The sequence below is a fragment of the Mesocricetus auratus genome, unplaced genomic scaffold, assembly GCF_017639785.1.
Source record: "Mesocricetus auratus isolate SY011 unplaced genomic scaffold, BCM_Maur_2.0 Super-Scaffold_6730, whole genome shotgun sequence".
Taxonomy (NCBI): Eukaryota; Metazoa; Chordata; class Mammalia; order Rodentia; family Cricetidae; genus Mesocricetus; species Mesocricetus auratus.
In genome coordinates, this window is record NW_024429184.1 from 40,885,048 (window position 1) to 40,906,572 (window position 21,525).

Consider the following 21,525-nt stretch of genomic DNA (forward strand, 5'->3'; position numbering starts at 1 on the left):
GTAGCGCACCACCGCATGCCGCTCTCTGCAAAGTTAAAAATGTTTTGAACGAATTAAATAAACGAAACTAATACATCATCTGGCCCAAATGTCTCCGGAGTTCAGAGTGCCGGCTTCTTTGCTAATTCAACTTCTGAATGCAATGTGAGCTGGCTGTGTTGATGCAGTGGTGTTGCAATATAGGCCTATGATAACAGACAAACACCAGGTAGGCTGAGATAGGAGGAATTTCAAGTGCTAAGGCTAGCCTAGCCTATGTGGTGGGAGTGTCAAAAAAGAAAAGAAAAAAATAGAGAATGACGGTTCAAAGCATAAGAACTGAAAACACTAGGGATTTTTGCGCTGTGGTTTATATTCCTTTTCAAAGTCATGCTTTACAGTCTTACCATGCCCAACACATTTCAGCTGATGGGTAATACAATTTAACTGCTAACCGGAGGAGAGTGTCTAGGGAACTGTTTGTCAAAGAAGGGAGGTGGGAGGCTGGCCAGCGGCTGCAACTCCAGCTTCGCTCAAAACGCCTCCATCAATAAGCAAGGAAGTAGCCGGCTTCGGCTCTGGCCTCCCTCCCTCTCCTCTCCTCTCCATCCCTCAGACTCTAGCCTTGAAGACTCATCTACAACCCTTTTATGTGACGGAATAAAAAAGACGGGCAGATGGCTCTAAGAATTCTTCAAACCACAAAAACGACGTTCGAATATGCGTGTATCTAAGCGAACACGGGCCGTGTTTTGGGGTGATCCAAACTGGGGATGAGTGCGGCAAGAGCAGAGTCTACATAGAATCTTCCTGCCAAAATTAGCATTACCAGTAGTCGTGGCCGAGTGGTTAAGGCGATGGACTAGAAATCCATTGGGGTCTCCCCGCGCAGGTTCGAATCCTGCCGACTACGGGACAGGAGGATATTTTTGCCACAGGACGTCTGTTTTGTGGTCGCAGATTTCCCCGATCCTGCTGGAACAACGAAAGATATTTACAGACGCGGAAGCGACCCGGGTTGGGATAGGGTAGGAAGCGACGCCGCGTTTGCGGTCAAGCCCCGCCGCCGCCGCCACCGCGAGTGCCAGCCCGGCAGCGCCGCGGCTGCGTGCCCCGCCCCCTCAGGCCAAGGGCGGTTTGCGCACGCGCGGCTCTCGCGTTGCCGTGGAAACCACCCGCCAGACGCGCCGATTCAAGATGGCGAAGGACCTGGATGAGCTGCTGGACGAAGTCGAGACCAAATTCTGCAGACTCGACCCCCTGAGGCTGGGCCTGGGCGAGCAGCCCACGGGCGGCGGCGGCACGCACAGCGGCGACCGGACGCGAGCCCGGGAGGAAGAGAACCTCAGGTTAACGCGGGCGGGTGGACGTCCCGGCACAGCCCTGCTGGGCCCAAAGCCGCCCTCCGCCGCCGCGCGCTCCCGCGGCCTGGGCCCCCGCTGCCTTAGCTCTCGCCCTGGGCGGCCCCCCATCGCGGCTCACACCCCGCCCCCACCTGACAGGGCCCCGCAGCGGATCCCCCCTAAACGTTCCCCCCAGGGGTCCACGCGGACCCGGCCCAGCCGGGTTCTTATCCCGGGAGGTGCGAGACTGAAGCATCCTATTTCACCCCGTTACCAGGCAACCCTTAGGCCAATTGTTAGAAAACCATTCCGTGTTGTGGTTGTCTGACTCAAGCTCCAGGAGTTAGATGAGGTTAGACTTAAAGAAGTATCCTCTGGAAACACCTGAATTAAACTGCCCGGTTGCCTGCCATTCCCCATGGCTCCAAGTTAAGGGACCCAGCAGATGTCTGATATCCTGGTCGAAACTTGAGGACACTTAAGTCTTCGGGGATTTGAACAAACAACAAAAAAGAAAGCAACAGTGCATTGTCCTTTAAAGTGGGGACTTGGGATGGGCAATAACCCTTGCTAGAATCTTTTGGAAATATGTCGCTTGCCTAGACCCTTTGGGAAAAGCGGGTGGTATTACAGTGGCAGCTTTGCATCTCTGATCCGGGCCGTTGTGGTCCCCCAGTATTAGATCAACCTGAACCTGCCATGACATTTGTTAATAAAAATTAAATCTGGGGGCGAGAGAAGCGTTAAAAAAATTCTAATAGGCCGGGCGGTGGTGGTGCACGCCTTTAATCCCAGCACTCGGGAGGCAGAGGCAGGCGGATCTCTGTGAGTTCGAGGCCGGGCTCCAAAACAATACAGAGAAACCCTGTCTCGTAAAAAACAAACAAAAAAAAATTCTAATAGAAGTTCCAAAGCATTTTTAAAAAATAGACAACTAGCTGGGCTGTTGTGGTGCATGGCTTTACCTTTAACCAGCACAAAGGAGGCAGAGGCCAGCAGATCTTTTTAGTTAGAAGCTAGGTCTACAGAGAGAGTTCCAGGACTACACAGAGAAACCCTGTCTCAAAACACTAAAACTAAAAATAGACAAGTAAAGTGGCCGCTTTTAACTGGCCAACCCCCATTTGGCTGGATGTTTATAACCATACACTTCTGTTAACTTACATATTACTGTCTTCCGTGTCAGAGCTGCTTATGCAACTTGTGGCCAGCACGGTGCATCCCGTTCGTGTCTCACAGCAGAGTCACGTTGTAGGTGTTGCTCTTTAGTTGTCCCTTTATGGCTGGAGAGGATGTATCGCCTTAGAACCCGTATAGAGAAGCACAGGCTGTCTTGGAGAGGCAGCTCAGTACTGAAGAGATGGCCGTTTGTAAGGTCTCCCAGCCATTGGTTCTTTCATGCCTGTTTTGTACTACTAGAATCCATCCACATGCTCCTCAGGCCAAACACATTTATCAAGCCTCTAGTGAATCAAAACTGTCACCATTTGTGTTAAAAACACAAACACCAGCCAGGCGGTGGTGGCGCATGCCTTTAATCCCAGCACTCGGGAGGCAGAGGCAGGCAGATCTCTGTGAGTTCGAGGCTGGGCTGGACCGATAGCCTCCAAAACAATACAGAGAAACCCTATCTCAAAAAACAAACAAAAAACACACAAACACCAAGGAGGAATCTCATGAGGACATCTTCATAGCCTGGCCCCAGTGGTGCAATCTTAATCCCAGAAGCAAAGGCAGAGTGAGCTCTGAGTTCCAGGCCATAGTAAGACCCTGTCTCGCCTGGCATTAGTGGCGCACGCCTGTAATCCCAGCACTTGGGAAGCAGAGACAGTGAGTTTGAGGAGAGTGAGTTCCAGGACAGCCACATCTGTTACACAGAGAAGCCCTATCTCAAAAATAAATAAGTCCTTTTTCAAAAAAAAAATAAATAAGACGGTTAAAAACCTCATATACAACTGAGTCATGTGCTTCTGAAAGAGAGAGACCTAAATGTAGTGATCTGAGGTAAGTTCACTGTAGTTGAGAGAGGCAGGGATAAAGCCAGAGATAGAACATTAGATCTGCTAGCAGTTTGAAAGATACTGTTTCAATAGGAAAAGTATCAAAGTTCCAAGACATGAAGTCATTTCAGCTAGGTCAGTATCTCTAGACCAGTGAAGATTTGCAATGGCCAAGAAATTCTTTTGGTTATCACAACTGGAAGATGTATATGAACATCCTAGATAGGGACCCTGTAAAGCAGCCTAGAATGTCCAGTAGCGCCCCCTCTCAACATCCAGGAGTTATCTGATCCCAAATTTCAGTAGTTCTAAGATTGAGGCAACCATGTGGATTACAGATACTAAATCAAGTGACGTTAGTAAGAAAGAGTGGTAGCTTCAGGAGACCATTTTTTAGAGTGTTGGAGTCTTGCTGTTGTCATTGCTATTTGCTTAGAATAACAAGTCTTTCAGCATCCCTCTAAAGCAAAGGAAAATGCTATGAAAGGCATTAATGACAGAAGTGAGAGCAGGAACAGCTAAGGAGGCAAAGCCTGCAAGTAATTTTATTAACCATTTGGTACGAGAGATACATTCCTAGTGTTAAGTTTGAAAGTAAATACATTTCTAAAGAATTTGAATCAAAAATAATCTAAAATAAGTCATAAAATGGTCTAATGAACTCTTGAAATTGATTAAGTGTCCACAATATAAAAATTGTAAAAGCAGTTGTCTCGTAGGATGTAGGTATGTGAACTGCCCTTTGTCTATATGGCCTTGTACAAGCTGCTGGATCTCTGAGTGCCTTTCCCTCACCTAAAAATAGTAGTAGTGGATACTGTCTGCCTGACAGTTGGTAATGTTCATTTTGGGGGATGGCAGCAGGGCATTAGGACCCAGGACTGTGTCCATGCTAAACAGGTCCTCTACCAATGTGCTATATCCCCAGCCCAGGGTTCTCTTGAATAGATGTTCTGTGTGGCAGTACTTTACACTAATCATCCTGTGGTGGCTTCCCTTGAAGAATGTGGTGTAGTTGAGATATTCTGACACATAGCAATGGTTCTTTGGCTTTGAGGAAAGGTCTCCACTTTTTGGTCATTGCCGACATGAGCTTTGGCTCCTTTAGGAAAGAGATAGGGTTGTTTGACTTAAAATTGAACCTTTATGGTATTAGGATTTATTTATAATCTATATATTTTGTATTCTCTGTATAAGTGCATGACATAATTTAGAAAAGTACATTCCCATTTTTAATATAATATATAATCTTTTAAAAGATGTATTTATTATGTATACAGTGTTTTGCCTGCGTGTATATATGCCTACAGGCCAGAAGAGGGCACTCATTACAGATGATTGTGAGCCACCGTGTGGTTTCTGGGAATTGAACTCAGGACCTCTGGAAGAGCAGCCAGTGCTCTTATCCACTGAGCCATCTCTTCAGGCCCCCCCATAATCTTTTTTTGTTTGTTTGTTGTTTTTGTTTTTCGAGACAGGGTTTCTCTGTATTGTTTTGGAGCTTGTCCTGGAACTCGCTTGGTGGACCAGGCTTGGTCTTGAACTCACAGAGATCTGCCAGCCTCTGCCTCCCGAGTGCTGGGATTAAAGGCTTGTACCACCACCGCCCGGCTTTTTTTTTTAGGCCCCCCCCATAATCTTAAATATCTTAACTGCATAATAGTAAGATACATGTGTGAATTTGTATCAATGAACTATATTTCAACAAACAGCTTATTTCTGTATGTTTAATTCAAGTGTATTATTGACACAAGGTTGGCCATGTCAAGAATCCTAGTGCCTCAGACCCACAGGAATGGCACAGCCTTCCTGGCCAGGCTTGGTGACAAGCGGCTGATCTTTGGTTAGAGCAGTGCACACAGAAGCTATCCACAGCAGCCTCCTCCTTCCTCTTCATGCTGCCTGTAATAGACCCTGAGTTTCCCACATCGCTTTGCTGTGCGCCATCAGAGCGCAGCACCCACCAGATCCCGGCCTTTCTGTATGCAGCTCTGTCATTTCTTCACGCCCAGTTGCCTCGGTCAGGTCAGTGTCGAAGCCCTGCAGGCTGTGATGTTTCCATACCTGAAAAACACCCTTGTGCTGTCCCTGCAGCAGTGACATTTAAACTGTCTGAGCCATCTGTCTGGCAGGGCTTATTGTGTGTGTGCCTGTTTTCTTTGCAGATCAACAGAACCATGTAAAAAAGAAGATGACCTTGACAGTCTTATTAATGAGATATTTGAGGAGCCTAACTTTGATAACAAGTCTTTTGTAAGTCATGTTATAAGTGTACAGTAATTCTGTCATTATTTAAGGTACTCAGAATAGCCTCAGAAGTTAAGACACAGTAGCTACCCAATGTAATCCTTTGAACTCCACTTGAAAGAGTATAGAGGATAAGATATTAGAGTCTTTGTTAATGTCTCAGCAAGAGTGAGAAATCGGGAAAGCTGCAGTAGAGAAGTCAATCCACAGATCAAGTAGTCACTGAAATGTCTTGGGTAGTGTCTAAGGATACCTTTCTAAAAGGCCCCAAGCAGTCAGCTTTCAGTACAGGAATGTCTTTAGTGTCTACAGTATAATGACACTAATGTTAGTCCCCAAACCAGTGGATTTCACTAAATTGTAAATGTTTTAATGCTTTAAATGTTTAACAGTCAGGAGCTGGAGAGATGGCTCAGTGGTTAAGAGGACCCGAGTTCAATTCCCAACACACACATGGCCACTCACAGCTGTCTGTAACTCCAGTTCCAGCAGCTCTGGCATCCTCACACAGACATATGTGCAGGCAAAACATCAGTGCACATAAAATAAAAATGAATTACTTTAAAAAAAGAAATTCCTTTAAAAAGAAAAGTAACAGCTACCAATATACTGCTGTGTGAGACTCATCGCCATATCTACCCATTATAAACATGTCGATACTTTTCCATATTCTCTGAACTTTTTACATTGGCTAATCTGTCTTAATTGGCAGACAGAGAGACAGTTTTACATATGCCTTTTTCACACACTGTTTCTGTTAACCCTCCCTTGCTCTCCTCAGCTCCTCACCCCTGTACCACCCTATAACTTTCCACCTATAATAGCCCCCTTCTGTTTGTATACCACCTGTGTTCTAACATCCCCGCCGTTAAGGCGTCCCCGCGCCAATGACCAACCCTTCTCTTCTTTTCTGGCTTCTACAGACTCTCCAAGTGATTTTATTGTGACTCCAGGTGAATCATTAACAGTGTCTCACTAGTTAGCCCAAGATAGCCTTGAATTTGAATTAGTGATCCTCTTACATCAGCCTTTCAGTGGTGGCATTATAGGCATATGCCATTGGGTCAGCTGGACTTTTTAAAATAAATTTTAAATTATAATATAGACCTGGAAATCATACTGCACTGCCTTCCTTCCCAGACAGAACTGCTATCCTTTCCCTTCACACATAGGCTTAAATGTCTTAAGTATAGTAAGGTACATGTGTAAATTTGCACCAATAAACTATCTTTGTCTTAATGAACTTAGTGTATTTCTGTGGGTTTGGTAAGTCCTGAGTGAATGTGAATTTCTATATTAGTTTGCTTTTTCTTCCTTTCTTTCTTCATTTCTTCATTTCTTACCTTTTTTTTCCTGCTCCTTGCCCCACCTTCTGCTGACTCACTTACTGCATTTTTAAGCTGCACTTGAACCCAGATCTTAAACCCCAGGAAGCAACAGCAAATGTTAGTGCACCAGCTTAGCGCCACAGTTGTAACCCTACATTGTACAGGAGACATGCTTCCCAGATGAAAAGATACTCGTGTGCTCTATTGAAGTTTTACAGATGCAGCAAAGTATTTTCCTGTTTAACATCAAATAAAAATTTAGAGAGATGGTAAAGTGAAACATTTGTGCCTCTTAAACTTCCTCAGCCACTAGGTAAAATGAAGGCATGTCTGCAAAGTTTTAGATGCCTTTTCCCTGTCTTGCTTCCTCTTGCTGGCGGTGGTCCTAGGATGTGGTTGGTTTATGATGTTTGCTACTTTGTACCAGTTAACACTTAATAAATGCTCACTAATGACTACTGTGTGGCTGTGACTAGGTAGTTCAGCATTTTCCATGGTCATATATTGCTTGATACCATTATATTTGGTCAAAATTAATAACCCTGAGCTTGTACAGGAACTTACTTTCAGTTTAGATAAGTACCATTCAGAGCTTTAAAATTGGGCCTGGGGGTTTTCCCCTCCTCAATTGAATTTTTCCAGAATGAAGTTTTAAGTAGCAGGCCCTTCATGTTAAGTCATTGAACCCTGGTATTAACTGAAGAGGTATAAAGTGACTCTGAATCTTAGCCTGCATAGCAGCAGTAGATCAGTTTCTTAGGCCAAAAGCATTGTAATTTGCAAATTCCTCAGGGATCTCTCCTTCCCTCCTGCCTTTAAAAAGTTTTGATCACTGGTTTTGGGTACCTAGAAAGGATACCACCAAATGTTTTATTTACATCATTTCAAAATATTGTTGTCCTCTAAGCCTTTGGTTTTTTATTTTTGTTTTGTTTTTTAGCAAAAATTGAAATCCAAATCTTCAAGTAATACATCTGTCAGAGCTTCCATTCAAGGCCTCAGTAAGAGGTAAGCTGAGATGGCTTTGGTGAATTCTAGGCTGAGTGAGCAGAGGCCTCAAGGATAGGCCGTAGACTCTGTACCATTTCAACAACAGTGGCATTGGAGAACAAAGCACCGGTTGACCTTAAACAAAAGACCACTAGCAATGTCTGGAGTGTGCTTAGGATCTATGACCTCTTTAGTGGAAAGGAAATTAAATAGGAGATTATTGCTATTGTAAATAATTTTCTGCTGTCTTAAAAAAAGTGTTAATGGTCTCTAAAAATTAATGTTCTGTTACTTGCTTTAGTATTTACTTTATTCCTTACATTATTAGCCCACATTTTTCTGTGACTCATTTTAACTCCTTGAGTGTTTCTGGATGCAGGTTATATCCTATAGAGAGTGATTATGTAATAAATATCTCCTCCTTGAAATAGTTGGCCTGCTAGAGGAAAGCATATAATATGATCACAAGAACATAGACTCAGTGAGACCAAACTAACGTCTCATGTTTCTTTTTTTGTTGTGATTTCATTTTTCTCCATCTGCTGAACACATCTAGTTGCAGTCCAGTGTATCTCAGTGGAAGCACCATTCCATGTGGGATTGGAACAAATACTTCACAGAGGTAGGATATGGGAAATGTAGTCTACTTTCTTGCTGGGATGCCCGGTGTTAAAATACAGTTCTTACTGCCTTGGCATCAGTCTGCTTTACAATGAGAGCTGTGTATTGTATTAACCAGTCTAAGGATACTTTGCTGACTCATTTAATAGTCTTGGGAGGTAACTGTTAAAGGCTGAGTTGTACAGGTGGCACATGCCTGTAATCCCAGCATGTGGAGGATGGGGCTGGATGATTGCTATAAATTATAAATTCAAGGCCAAGCCAGCCTAAGCCAACACAACAAGACCTAGATTTGACAAAAAAAAAGTTGTGATGTTGAGTTTGTGTTGTTCATTGTATTGGAGCCCTTTTCTGAGCCCCACCCAGGTTTTCACAGAGCACCAGGAGAGTGTGCAGATGTGCTTTCTTCCACGCCATGGGAATAGTGGCCCGTGTAGATGCAGTGATACAGCTGTACAGCAGATGCGGTGCCTTGGCCTCACTGAGAAGCTAAAGGTCTTCCTTGTTAGCCAGAGTTCTCGGGCTTGACCTTACATGTTTCTAAAACAGAAACCTATTGCTTCTTGTCTCTTCTCACCCATGCTGTCTGTTTAGTTCTTTTTTAGGCAGTCTTAGAGCCAAGATGGCACTCACTGCAAACCCCTGTCACTTCTAGTACATTCCATTACTGTTTTCACGGGTTGGGAGAAAACTGACTGTAAGCAAATCTGTGTACTGCTCTGTTACTTTTGGTTTTTTGTTTGTTTGTTTGTTTGTTTGTTTGTTTTTGGCAGAGGCCCACTTACCTACATTATTCATATCTTCTCCCCTAGTTGTTTCTTTTTCTAAGATATATTTATTTATTATGTATATAGTGTCCTGTCTGCATATATGCTTGCACACCAGAAGAGGGCACCAGATCTCATTATAGATGGTTGTAAGCCACCATGTGGTTGCTGGGAATTGAAGTCAGGACGTCTGGAAGACCAGTCAGTGCTCTTAACCTCTGAGCCATCTCTTCAGCCCCCATAGTCATTTCTAAAATACTTTATTTTTGTTCATTTTTAATAAGAAAGGGCCATTATTACATATTGAACACACTTCTGAAGGGTTGTTATATTAATAATAGAAGAGGGGCCCAAAAAAGTAGGGGTTTGGGGTGGTGCCAGTTTGGATTTTAGGAATCCAGGAAGGAGAGGCCATAGGACCAAAGTGAAGTTGGGAGTCCAGGAAGCTGGATGCTGCCTGCTGGATATAAGAACTGATTTTCAGAGCTATGATATGTCTAAGGCGACTTTTGTCCAGGTAGCCGGAACTGTCGCAGCAATTTCTGCTGTCATCCACTTCCAGCTTCTCTAACCTCATCACGTCCAACTTTTCCAGATAGCGGTGCTGAAATGCCTCTCTCCTGTTCCAGTGGCAGCCAGGTCTCTCCCACTTTAACTCTAAACTCACTATAGTCCTGACTAAAGGGCTTGGTCTTCCTCTTTTCTCTGGTGTCTTCCCCTGAATAAACCCCGAAGCAGGTGCAGTTTGTACTAGAACACCTGTCTTTCCCCCACTGAAATGGTCCCGCCTCTGAGTGTCTGAGCATCTGTTCCCTGTGGAGAGCGGTGCTGCTTTCTCACACGCGTCCCCTCTTGTCCTGTGTGCTTTACCCACGTACTACAGTCTACTCTCTTACTCCATTGTAATTTCTCTTTTGTTCCTTCTTTTAAATGTTTGCAATGTACACCCAAAGCCCTGGGCTCGTTGACCAAAACCAAGTGACCAGTAAAGAAGCAGGTAAAAGATCCTGGAAGGAAAGAGTTCTGATGTCAGCATCCCTGTGTCATCCTGCCACTCATCCACCAACCCTCAGAAAGGAGTAATACCTTCTAAAGTCTCACCCAGTATGCTCACCTTTAAAAATCAAACATACTTTTTGCACTTGGGAGTATGAGGCAGGAAGCTTGCCACTAGTTTGAGAGCAGCCTGGACTATAGAATAAAACCAGGCCAGCCATACCTACATAGCAAAATCCTGTTCCTCCAACTAGCCCTGGACAAAAAAAAACTCCCAGGTAATATGTCCAGCATCAGTGGGTGCATTGTTACAGAACAAGGGCTCAAGTCATGAAAAAGGAAGCTCTTAGCTGCTTTCACTGCTACAGCTGCTGCTTTTTCTTTTGTTTTCATGTGAGGTATCTTGTGGCCCAGGCTATCCTCAGTCTCACCATATAGCCAAGGATAAATTTGAATTCCTGATCCTCCTGCCTCTACCTCCTAAGCACTGAGACTGCAGGCATGTGACTCCATCCCTAGCCGCCAATATTATTTTGAAACTGTCCAAGTATCAAGACTTTCTAGCCCTTTGTGTACATCTGATGGGATTTAACTAAGAACTACAGAGTCTTGGCAGTTACATGGGAGAACTATATCTTGAGTATTCCCACTATAAACATCCATAAAATGGTCAGTTCTGCTTATCAGCTGGATAAACATAAATACCTTCCTTAGTATAGCCCCTCTATATTTTACAGGGAAAAAACTTAGTTTATTCTTCATTGCAGTCATGATTTCATATAATTTTATGCTAACAGATATTTGACTTACAATAACTCCCATGTGGCTAACACATTCAGTATTAGCCATATTTCATTTTATTTTAATCTACTCCCAGACTAGCAGTATATAGTGTGCTGGGCAGGGATAGTGAGACACTCAGTCACAAGGTTAGCAACTAGTACACTGGCTTTGTATTGTGATGTGTGATAGATTAGATATGTTACACGCCATTTCAACTATGGAGGGCTTTGTTGGAACATGAACTTATCATAAAGTGAGGAGTCATGTATATATAATGATACAATTCTGAAAGAAATACTGATGGGTCCCGAACCTAAGTACTAAAGGAGGTCAGTTGTGTTTTGCCTATTTATTTTATTCATTTGATTCCTGGATTAGGCTCCAATGCAGGGGCAATGCAGGCTGTTTTAAAGTGTGAACATGACAGTCTTTTGCCCAGTTGGTAGAAGCAAGACGGAATAGTAATGGAACACAGTGTCATTAGCAAGTGGTGTAGACAAGACAAGACTCGGGCATCCTTCCCTGTCCTTCTGTCTTTCCTTCTCTCTTTCTCTCTCTTTCTGTATGCATTTGTTTGTGTGTTTGTGGTTTTTTGAGACAGAGTTTCTCTGTGTAGCCCTGGCTGTCCTAGAACTCACTGTGTAGACCAGGACTGGCCCTGAACTCAGAGATCTACCTGCCTCTGCCTCCGAGTGCTGGGATTATAGGTGGACACCATCACCTCTAGGTTGAGGCATCCTTTTAAGCTAAGCATTTTCTTTCTTAATGTACTTTTGAATTACTTACAAGGCTGGATTACCCCACTGGCTGACACTAGTTATGATCTAACAGTGAATCATAGCAGAATGATTTCTTAGTGCGCATTGGCTTTAGTTTTCTCGTAGAACAGTCTTTGTAAGAAAATATAGTAGTGTGAATAAACTTGATAAACTACTAAATTTTAAATTTAAAGTTATATTTAACATAGTGATTGAGATTTTACACACAAAATGTCATGAAAATGTAAATTATGGTCCCCACAATAGCAATAATTCAGCCAAATTGCACATCTGTATTAAGGCATTAAAGTTAACACTGTGTTGTAAGCATGTAATAAGCTACATCTGCATAAGAACACAAGTTGTGGGAGCCTTGGGAACCATCGTTTGAATTTCCTGACTTACATTCAGAATCCGATTTTAGTGTTGTGAGGGCAGCTGGGTTGCAGAGCCACAGGGACTCACACGTCAGCAACCACTAGCGGTTTAAAAGGAGTGGCTTGTGAAACATTACAAACGTTTGGTTGTAATTAATACTTTTAGAAATATTAAGCTTAAATTGGGAGCTTTAATCTCCCCTATGAGATTGATGGCTACCTTAAATGCAATCATAGAGCTTGTCATCCAGTAACTGATGGAAGCAGAAACGAAGATTCACAGCTAAGCACTGAGCCAAACTCCTGGAATCCAGTTGTAGAGAGGGAGAAAGGATAAGCAAAGGAGGCAAAACCATTCTGGGAAAACCCACAGAAACAGCTGACCTGGGCAGTCTATGGGGCCTCTGGCAGTGGAACCAGTATTTATCCCTAGTGCATGAAATGGCTTTTTGGAGTCCATTCCCTATGGAGGGATACTCTCTCATCCCAGATACAGGGGGAGGAGCCTTGGTCCTGCTCTAAATGATGAGATAGACTTTGTTGATTCCCCATGGGAGGCCTCACCCTCTCTGAGGAGTGGATGGGGTGGGATTGGGAGATGGGGAGATGGGGGAGTGTAAGAATGGGGAGGGAGAGGGAACTGGGATTGATATGGACAATAAGATTGTTTAAAAAATACATTAATCGCCGGGCGTTGGTGGCGCACGCCTTTAATCCCAGCACTCGGGAGACAGAGGCAAGCGGATCTCTGTGAGTTCGAGGCCAGCCTGGTCTACAGAGTGAGTTCCAGGACAGCCTCCAAAGCCACAGAGAAACCTTGTCTCGAAAAACCAAAAAAAAAAAAATACATTAATCATTAATTCTCAAGGAAACTTAGAGACCAGAAGTTTCCTAGTATTATTCCAGTTTTGAAGTACACATCTGAAGTTTGAGATAGTCTCATGCAGTCCAGGCTGGCCTTGGACTCATCATGGAGCCTGTGATGACCCCTCTGCCTCCATCTTAAAAGTACTGAGGTTACAAGCATGTGCTACTTTGCCTAGCCTATATTTTAATTTCAAAAGGAAAAATCTAATACTTGGTTTGTTTTATTTGTTGCAGAACTATTACTGAAAAAAGTATACTAGTAAAATATATTGAAACAGCACACTATTGAAAAGAACAAAAGCAAAATTGGAAAATATATAAAGAAAAGTTGAGTCACAAGGAAATTCCTTGACTAGAGCACTTTGTACTCTGGGCCAGTGTCAGTACTGCCCACTAGTCACATGGAAATTGTCTTGCTAGTTTTTTCACTTTGTTGTCACTTGTAAGTACTTTGCATAAAAGAATTGTGTTGTAAAGGTCTCTACACTATTACTGTGAATGTGCTCACTGCTCATACTTGTGCGTGTGCGCTCTCTCTCTCTCTCCTCTCCTCACCTCTCCTCTTCTCTCCTCGCCTCGCCTCTCCTCTTCTCTCATCTTCTCTCTCTTTCCTTTTCCTGTGTGTGTCTTAACAACTCATCAACTCTTAGTTTTTATTAAATATATCCATTATGTTTGTTTATTAAGTATTTCAAATAATGGAGAAGATTTTTGTTTCTGTTGCAGCAACAACAGTTCATAATTCTTTTTAAACTTGCTGTATATTATCACGTTTCTTACAGTTACCATGTTACACATAATGCCTCCACTACATGGTACCTACGGGAGACTTGCCTGTTACTTCAGCTTAAACCGTCACTGCGTGCCTCTCTGTCGGCCCTTGCTCTCCAACATCATCATAATCTTGCTCTTTGTGGGCCTTTGCACACAAGTATGATCCTTTCCTCCCTCAATGCCCACAACAGTTTCTAAAGAAAATGCTCAGAGACACCTTGTACCTGAGGCCGGTCCAGGCTGCCCTATTCAGAATTCCAACCCCGTACTCTCTTATCCCATTCTAAGCACACTAAAAACGTATTGACAGTGAACGCTGTCTAGTTCACCTGCCACTAGGATCTACGGCAAGCACATAGGTTCCAGCAATTTTTTTGTAGTGAGAAAATGAAAGCCCTGATGCCAGATACTTCGGAAACAAACAAGTGACGATTCCAGAAGTGGTAGTGTATGGAAGACAGTTTCATTTCAGTGTAGCAATTCACATTCTTTGATCTGCCACTCTTCACTTTATGTCCATATAATATCCGTTTGTATGTGTGTTCGGGTATTATGCAAAATCTTTATCAGATAGATGGGAAAATTAACCTGGAAGCTTTTTTTTTCTTTTTTTGAGACAGGGTCTTGCTGTGTAGCGTAGCCCTGGCTGGCTTAGAATTTACTATATAAAGACAAAGCTGGCTCTGAACTCACAGTGCTAGGATAGCTCCCATGTGCTGGGATTAAAGGAGTGCGCCACCACATCCAGTCAGAAAGCTTAAACATAAAACAGTCCTTTAATACAAACAATTAAAGTCATTAATCCATACTTTTCTGTTTCTTACTCAGTTATCTGGAGCCTGCTACTATATTTTGATATTTAAACATAGCCATCATCTTTAATGCATGTCTCTCTCCCTGACCAGAGCATGTGACCGTCTGCGTTGTGTGGCCTGTGACTTCCGGATAGTGAGCTACAATGACTATATGTGGGACAAGTCATGCGATTACCTGTTCTTCAGGTATGTTTCTGCAGAATGTTCACGCTTTGTCTTGGTTAGTATTTTATTGCTGTGAAGAGACACTATGACCACAGCAACTCTTATGAGGAAAACATTTAACTGAGAGGGCTCACTTACAGTTTCAGAGGTCAGTCATTTATCATCATGACGGGGAGCACAGTGACATGCATGAACAGTCACGTGTCCTACACCTTGCAGACAACAGAAAGTCAAACTGACAGTCACACTGAGGGACGCTTGAGTAAAGGAGACCCCAAAGCCCTCCCCCACAGTGACACACTTCCTCCAACAAGGCCACACCTCCTAACAGTGCCAGTCCCTTTGGGGCCATTTTCTTTCAAACCGCCACCTGTGAAAATATACGAAGGCTTTTCATTCCTCGTGTTGCTGCATTGTTGATCTGTTCAGTCATGTGGTCTCTGGCACTCCTCACCTTCTTTCACTCTGGTTGCTGTCAGCCTAAACAAGGGTGTGTTCTGAGTCAGAACACAGAGTTGCCGCACTGATTTTTGTGCCCATAACCTTTGCCTGCCCCACATGAGGGCAGAGCTCTGAGCATGCCGTTGTCCTGCCCAGGCTTCTTCTGCTCACAGAGAACTGTTGGGATTCCTTAGACGCCATCTTCAGGACCCCCATGGTCCAGCTGCTTCCCAGCCTGTCTTCCACACTGAACTCCACCTCTCCCGTAGCTGCATCGCAGTCCTCGGTGCCTCATTCTTTCCCAGGACTTTGCAGGTCCCCTCTCCTGACACATCTGACCCCATTTTCTGTCCCCAAACCCTCCCTGTCCTTCCAGGTACAGTTCATCATGCATAAACATATTTCAGAAGTTTCATAGTCCTGACCCCAAAAAAGTTAAGTGTAGCCCCAAAATCCCAGGCTCTTTTTTACTCTCAGAGTTGGAAAAGTAGATTTCAGTCCCCTTTGGAGTTTTTTTGTTTGTTTGTTTGTTTGTTTGTTTGTTTGTTTGTTTTTTGGTTGGTTAGTTGGTTGGTTAGCTGGTTGATTGGTTTGGGTTTTTGCTATTCACTCTTTTCTGGTTAATCTAACAAGTGTCTAAGTAATTCTGAGTCACCAACATGGGCATGCTTCAGAAACTGGGCCATAAGGTGACGGGCACCCAGTTCCTACTCTGAAGAAGCACACAGTTCTGCGAGGGAGACGGTGTGGAGAACATGACACTAAGTGACAGTAGAGCTAGATACAGGGAGGATGGGCACACTTCATCTGTAGCATAAACCAGGAAGCCTGCTTTATTAGTGGTTGGGTTTGAATCAGGACTTCATGCATGCTGGGCAAGCACTCTATGAACTGAGCTATGCCCCCAGCACTTGGAGGATATTTTTAAAGACACAGAGAGAGGTGAAACTTGCATAGCATGGTGGGGAGTCAGGAGTGGTTTAACAAGAGCAAGAGATGGCCTGGGCTGAAGTAGTGTAGAGAGGTCAGCAACAGTAAAGAGTTTAGATGTAATCCCTTCAACAGTGGCTCACAGGTGAATGCTTTTCAGTTAGAGAGAAACCTATACGGACTTTGGTTTGGTTTTGTATTGTGAGACAGGGTCTCACAATGTAGCTCTGGCTAGCCTGGAATTTGCTTAGCAGACCAGGATGTTCTTGAACTTGTGGTATCTTCCTGCCTGTGTCCTTGGTGCTCAGTTTGTAGTAATTCATCACTACACTCAGCTTCAGATCTTAACTTTTAAAGGATAATTATTCTGTTTTCCCCTAGCTCTTCATAACCCTATATAGGTCACTACTGGTAGGAGTGTCATTTTCCTAAACTCAGACACTTGGCCCAGAAAGTCTCTAGGGTTTTCTTAGATTCTGACCTACTAAATAGTGTCTGAATTTGCACACTGCAATTGTTGAGTGTGGTTATACATTGACCACCAGAGGGCAGTCTGAAAACTTCCCTCTCTTGCAGAGTAAGTAATGATGTTGACCACCAGGCCTCTTGAGCATGTACACACTGCATTTTATCATTTCTCTTTGGGGTCTTTTTCCCCCCAGTGTTTTATTTTTAGCTTCTCCAGTTTTATTTTACAAAGATATGTTCATAAATGTATTGCATGAATTATCATAAAGAGGATAATTGATTTTCTGTAATAACTAAACTTACAGTAACTTCTGTATTCTTATAATACAATCAAAACGAATGGTTTTCATTTTAATAATTGTCTTCTCATTTCTTTGGTTACTTTTTACATTATTAACACTTCAGGATAGGTACTTTGATGCTGATATAACAAATAAGCAGGTGATTTAAACAAAATGGAAGAAATAGCTGAGTTGAGCATAGAAAGCTCACCAACTTGTTTTCCTTGTAATAGAAGTATGTTGTAGCTAATGCACCTTTCTGCCACTTGTCATAGGCCTTTATGACACAGGTGAGTGTCTGAGGTTGGGTGAGCCTCCACACTTCCCATTCCGTCCCCGTTCATGTCATCTCTGACTAGTGACATCAATAATTTTCAGAACACACACATCTAGAAGATTATCATTAACAAGTATGATTGTCCAAGAAACACAGTCAGAACAGAACACCTAAGCATGACTTTTTCTTCTTTTGCATCATAAACACCAAACACAGACACTATGCTCAAGCCTGTCTGTTTTGTCACAGAAACAACATGCCGGAATTGCACAAACTGAAAGCAAAGTTGATCCAGAAGAAAGGAGCACGAGCGTATGCCTGCCAGTGTAGCTGGAGAACTGTTGAAGAACTGACCGACCTGCAGACGGATCGTCAGCTTCGCTGGGTCTGTGGTAAACACTGAGGACGCACACTGTTCACATTCCAGTAGCTGCCTCTGCGAGAGCCAGCCAGCTCCGCTCGCCACACTTGGGTAACAGCACATAGCAGGACTACGCCCTTGGACACAGGCAATGAATTTTATGCAACTACAAATTTTTGAAGACCAAATGGACTGGGAAGACATTGTACTGCGACACCTTGACATTATTCCTTTTAACATGGACATTTTACTTAGCAGGGTAAAAATGTCTGAATTTACTAGCCTATCTCCTGTTAGGGATTGAAATTGTAGCATTCGTGTAAATTTACAGCCGTTCCGTAGCAACTGTAGCACTGACTGCTAATGCTTTCTGACACACTCCTCCTGTGTTGTGGTAAACAAGCACCCAGTGGCCAGAGCAGAAAGGTTATTGTATGTGAGTGTTCATGGTCCCTGCTCTGATCCATGATTATCAGAGACTGTAAGTTAGACATGAGAAAGATGACCATTGATTAACTGGAGGGTTGTCAAGAGTACAGTATGTTGTAAACCCTGCCTTACATGTATCTCATCTTGTCTCACCAACTCAACTCAGTATTATGCACAATAATGATAGTAATAGTAAAGTTACCATTGTTAGCATATTCCCCTTCTGTGTTCATTGAAATATCAAAAGGTAGTTTTCTATTGGCAAATATCTATTTAAATATAAAAGAGTTTTGATGTAACTAAAATTACTAAAGTTTTTCAAGTATACTCCATAATCCCATCAAGTGAGCAGCAACCTTCTCAGGCGCTGTGGACTTTCTAGTACTGTTAGGTTGATACGTCATTTATTGGCACATAGCTAACCAGTGGGTAGCCTGTTGGGCTCCTGCCTAATATCACTGAGATGGGAAGAACTGTATCATAGTGACACGGTCAAGAAATGCATTATCTCAGTTTCACTTCCCAGTGCCAAAGACATTTTGGGACCTTTCTAGTCTGCCAAAATTCTACCCTGAACACCTACTTCCCGCGTGTCTATAACTTTTGGTTTAAGTGTGTGACACAGGGCACCCTGAAAGGACATAAATTTTAGCACAGATATGATCGGTTTTATGTTAACGTCATTCCAGCCACCTAGCAACACTCTGATCACTGAAAGCCTTTTCCTAGGCTGGGGTCTGACTCAGTGGTAGATTTGCTTGTAATAGCATATACAAGGCCCTAAGTTCATCCCCAGCAGTACAAAACCAGAGAAAAAAAGATAGAAAAGCAAGCTTTTCCTGCCCACAACACATTTATGTCCGTGTAAACATAATTGCAATAAAAGAAATCTTAAAGTGGCTGATGCTCACACTTTTGTATTAATATATGTTTACAAGTTTTATCTTTCAATAAATCTTTTTACTCCCCAAAATTATATCTCTAGGTAATTAATGTAAGAAACATGGAAAAGTTTTGATTGACAACATATACTCCAAAAAAAGCCTAACAGAGCAGCAGCATGCACATGTGTACTCAGAAACTCATGAGGGTTGAGCACAGATGCACACTTGTTACCCCAGCACCTGAGAGACTGAGGAAGGTTCACGGCCAGCCTGGGCCATGAAGTGAGGCCCCATCTCAAAATAAAAACAAAGAGTGAGAGAGTAAGAGAGAGAAAGCCTACCAGTTAAGCTAGTTAGCTGTCATGGTGGTGACTGCTTTTTATTCCAGTATGTACATTTATTAAGCCAATGGTTTGAAAATATTTTTTAGAGCTGGCCATGGCTACTCAGAAGGCAGATCTGTGAGTTCGAGGCCAGCCTGGTCTATAGAGTAAAAGTGGGGTGGTATCGTTAGTCTATTTTGCCTCTAAAAGGACAACCATTTCCTTTTTCATTTTTCCTTTTATTTCATTATAAATATTTGGATAATTGAACATATTACCCATTCTATACAGTCATAGTTGCAATTATCCAATGTCAAAAATGGGTATGTGTTTCCTTTTTGTTTTTTACTCTAGCTTACTTTATAAGATTTTGGCACATTTATTCTATGAGCTGAAAACTATATGCATACTTCAACTATAATCTTAAATGAAAAGCCTGTGAAATTTTCAAGATGTTTTATCTTTGTCAATGTTTTATCAATATTTATGACCCCTACCCTTAGCAAGTACCCATTGTTAAGCAAGACAACTTCTTTTTTTTGAACTATATTATATTCTCAGATGCTTATCCTACCTAGAGGTGAATGTATAATAGACTTCTCTGTGTTATTACTTTTAATTTTATAGGAAAGTATTTATCTGGACAGTAATAGGGAATCACCAAGTTTCCAATGATCCAATTTGAACAAAGAACTTCTTCACCCTGGGGTGGGGGGTGCGGAGATATGCTGTAAGTGAGAAAAAAAAGAGGTATGCTTGAACAAAACAGCATGACATTCAAGGGTTCAAAGGGCAGGCCCAAGCTGAAGAAAACAGCATGCTGATTGCTGACACACAGCCAGATGTCGGTGAGTTTAGCATTGTCCTTCCTGTAGGTCAAAGCTGAAGACAAGAAACTAAATATCAATTACTTTTCCACCTTATTTAAAAAAAACCCGTGACATTATGTACGGTACTATGTAAGACCTTGTTTTATAAATAAGGTTTTCAAAAGCATATGGGGTTTAGGTTGACATCTCTCCAGCTCCCTTTTTGATTAATGTTTTTAGGGTTGGCCTAGACTAAACAAATATATGCAAAATAAATGCAGTTACTTGGGGCTGAAAAGATGACTTGACAGTTAAGAGCACTGACTTCTTTCTTCCAAAGGACCCAGGCTTGAGTCCCAGCACCCACATAGAAGCTTAAAACCATCTGTAACTCGGGCATAGACATACAAGTGCCTATGCAAAGCATCCGTACCCATAAGATAAACATAAATAAACGCACTTACTGAGTAGCAAAAGAAATATTGCCCAAGTCCTAACAGAATGTTACAAACAGCTGTGTGCTCATTTATTTAGTTCTGCCAAGTGATACCAATTTTTAGTATTTTTATTTATGTGTGGGAGAGGGCAGTATGTATGCAGGTACCTGTGGCTTCCAGAAGAAGGCATCCAATCTGGGAACTGGAGTTAAGGTGTGTTAAGAGAAGCTTTTTCTTTGAGAGAAGCCTTCCCGCCCGCCTGGTTCCAGATCCGCATCAGTCCCAAATAAACACACAGGAGGCTATATTAATTATGAAGCTGTTGGCCTTGCTTGTTTCTTCCTGACTAGCTCTGCTTTAAGTAATTACCCCATAATTGTTAATCTAAGTATGTTTCTTACCGGAGAGGTTTCCGGGCTTCCTACCCCAATGGCAGTTACATCTCGAACTCTTGTGTTTCTCCTTCCCAGAGTCCTCCTGGACTCCTAGCCCCACCTATCTAGATTCCTATTGGCCAGCAGTAATTTATTAACATATACACAGGACTTCCCCAACAAGGTGACTGTGAGCCACACAATGTGGTCCTCCACAAAAGCTATGTGCTCTTAACCGCTGGCCAGTCCCTTCTGCTGTAGCGTGAGGAGGCTGAGCAATGGATTTCAAAGACTTATTTGCCTCCTTGTGTTTTAACAGGTGTCAGCCAGCACACTGCCTCCCAGGACTGAGCTGTGTCTGTTACCTAACATACTGGCTATCTTAAATGTCTGCTTAGAGACTGCACAGCATCTGTCTTTGGGTTGGTGACACATTTAAAAGACTGCATTGGTGTGAAGGTGGGGAGGGGACCGAGACAGAGTCATAGAATACCTGTGACATTAAAGCAGGAAGGGAACTGTTTGGAGAGAGGATGAATGGGGAAGGCAGGGGGTGAATAAGCAAAGGCACATATGTAGGAATGCCATAATGACGGCTGGAATGTTGCTCAGTTAGTGGACTGCTTGCCTAGCACACTCAGAACCCTGAGTCTGTTCCCATCACTACATAGAGTGGCACTGTAGCACACACCATGACTCCA

At 42.9% G+C, this 21,525-nt stretch overlaps 1 protein-coding gene, 1 long non-coding RNA gene and 1 other non-coding gene across 3 annotated transcripts; 2 read left to right on the top strand and 1 right to left on the bottom strand.

Annotated features, from left to right (window-relative positions):
• Positions 1-657: 657 nt before the first annotated feature.
• Positions 658-1,216, bottom strand: LOC121138052. Its single transcript, XR_005875274.1, has 2 exons — positions 1,125-1,216; positions 658-951 (listed from the first exon to the last, which is right to left on the bottom strand). It is a non-coding gene; the product is annotated as an uncharacterized LOC121138052 (long non-coding RNA).
• Trnas-aga lies at positions 811-892 on the top strand. Its single transcript has one exon. It is a non-coding gene; the product is annotated as a tRNA-Ser (tRNA).
• CUNH8orf37 (chromosome unknown C8orf37 homolog) lies at positions 1,150-18,970 on the top strand. Its single transcript, XM_005066211.4, has 6 exons — positions 1,150-1,328; positions 5,488-5,575; positions 7,838-7,905; positions 8,444-8,509; positions 14,736-14,831; positions 17,457-18,970. Exons 1-6 carry the CDS (start codon positions 1,177-1,179, stop codon positions 17,608-17,610), a joined length of 624 nt encoding a protein of 207 aa, XP_005066268.1. The 5' UTR covers positions 1,150-1,176; the 3' UTR covers positions 17,611-18,970.
• Positions 18,971-21,525: the final 2,555 nt, after the last annotated feature.

Bases quoted from the DNA above. Each gene is read 5' to 3' on its own strand.
- CUNH8orf37 (XM_005066211.4), top strand. From the start codon at position 1,177: ATGGCGAAGGACCTGGATGAGCTGCTGGACGAAGTCGAGACCAAATTC. The intron at 5,576-7,837 runs GTAAGTCATGTT...TTTGTTTTTTAG, and splicing joins ACTTTGATAACAAGTCTTTT to CAAAAATTGAAATCCAAATC. The intron at 14,832-17,456 runs GTATGTTTCTGC...GTTTTGTCACAG, and splicing joins TGCGATTACCTGTTCTTCAG to AAACAACATGCCGGAATTGC.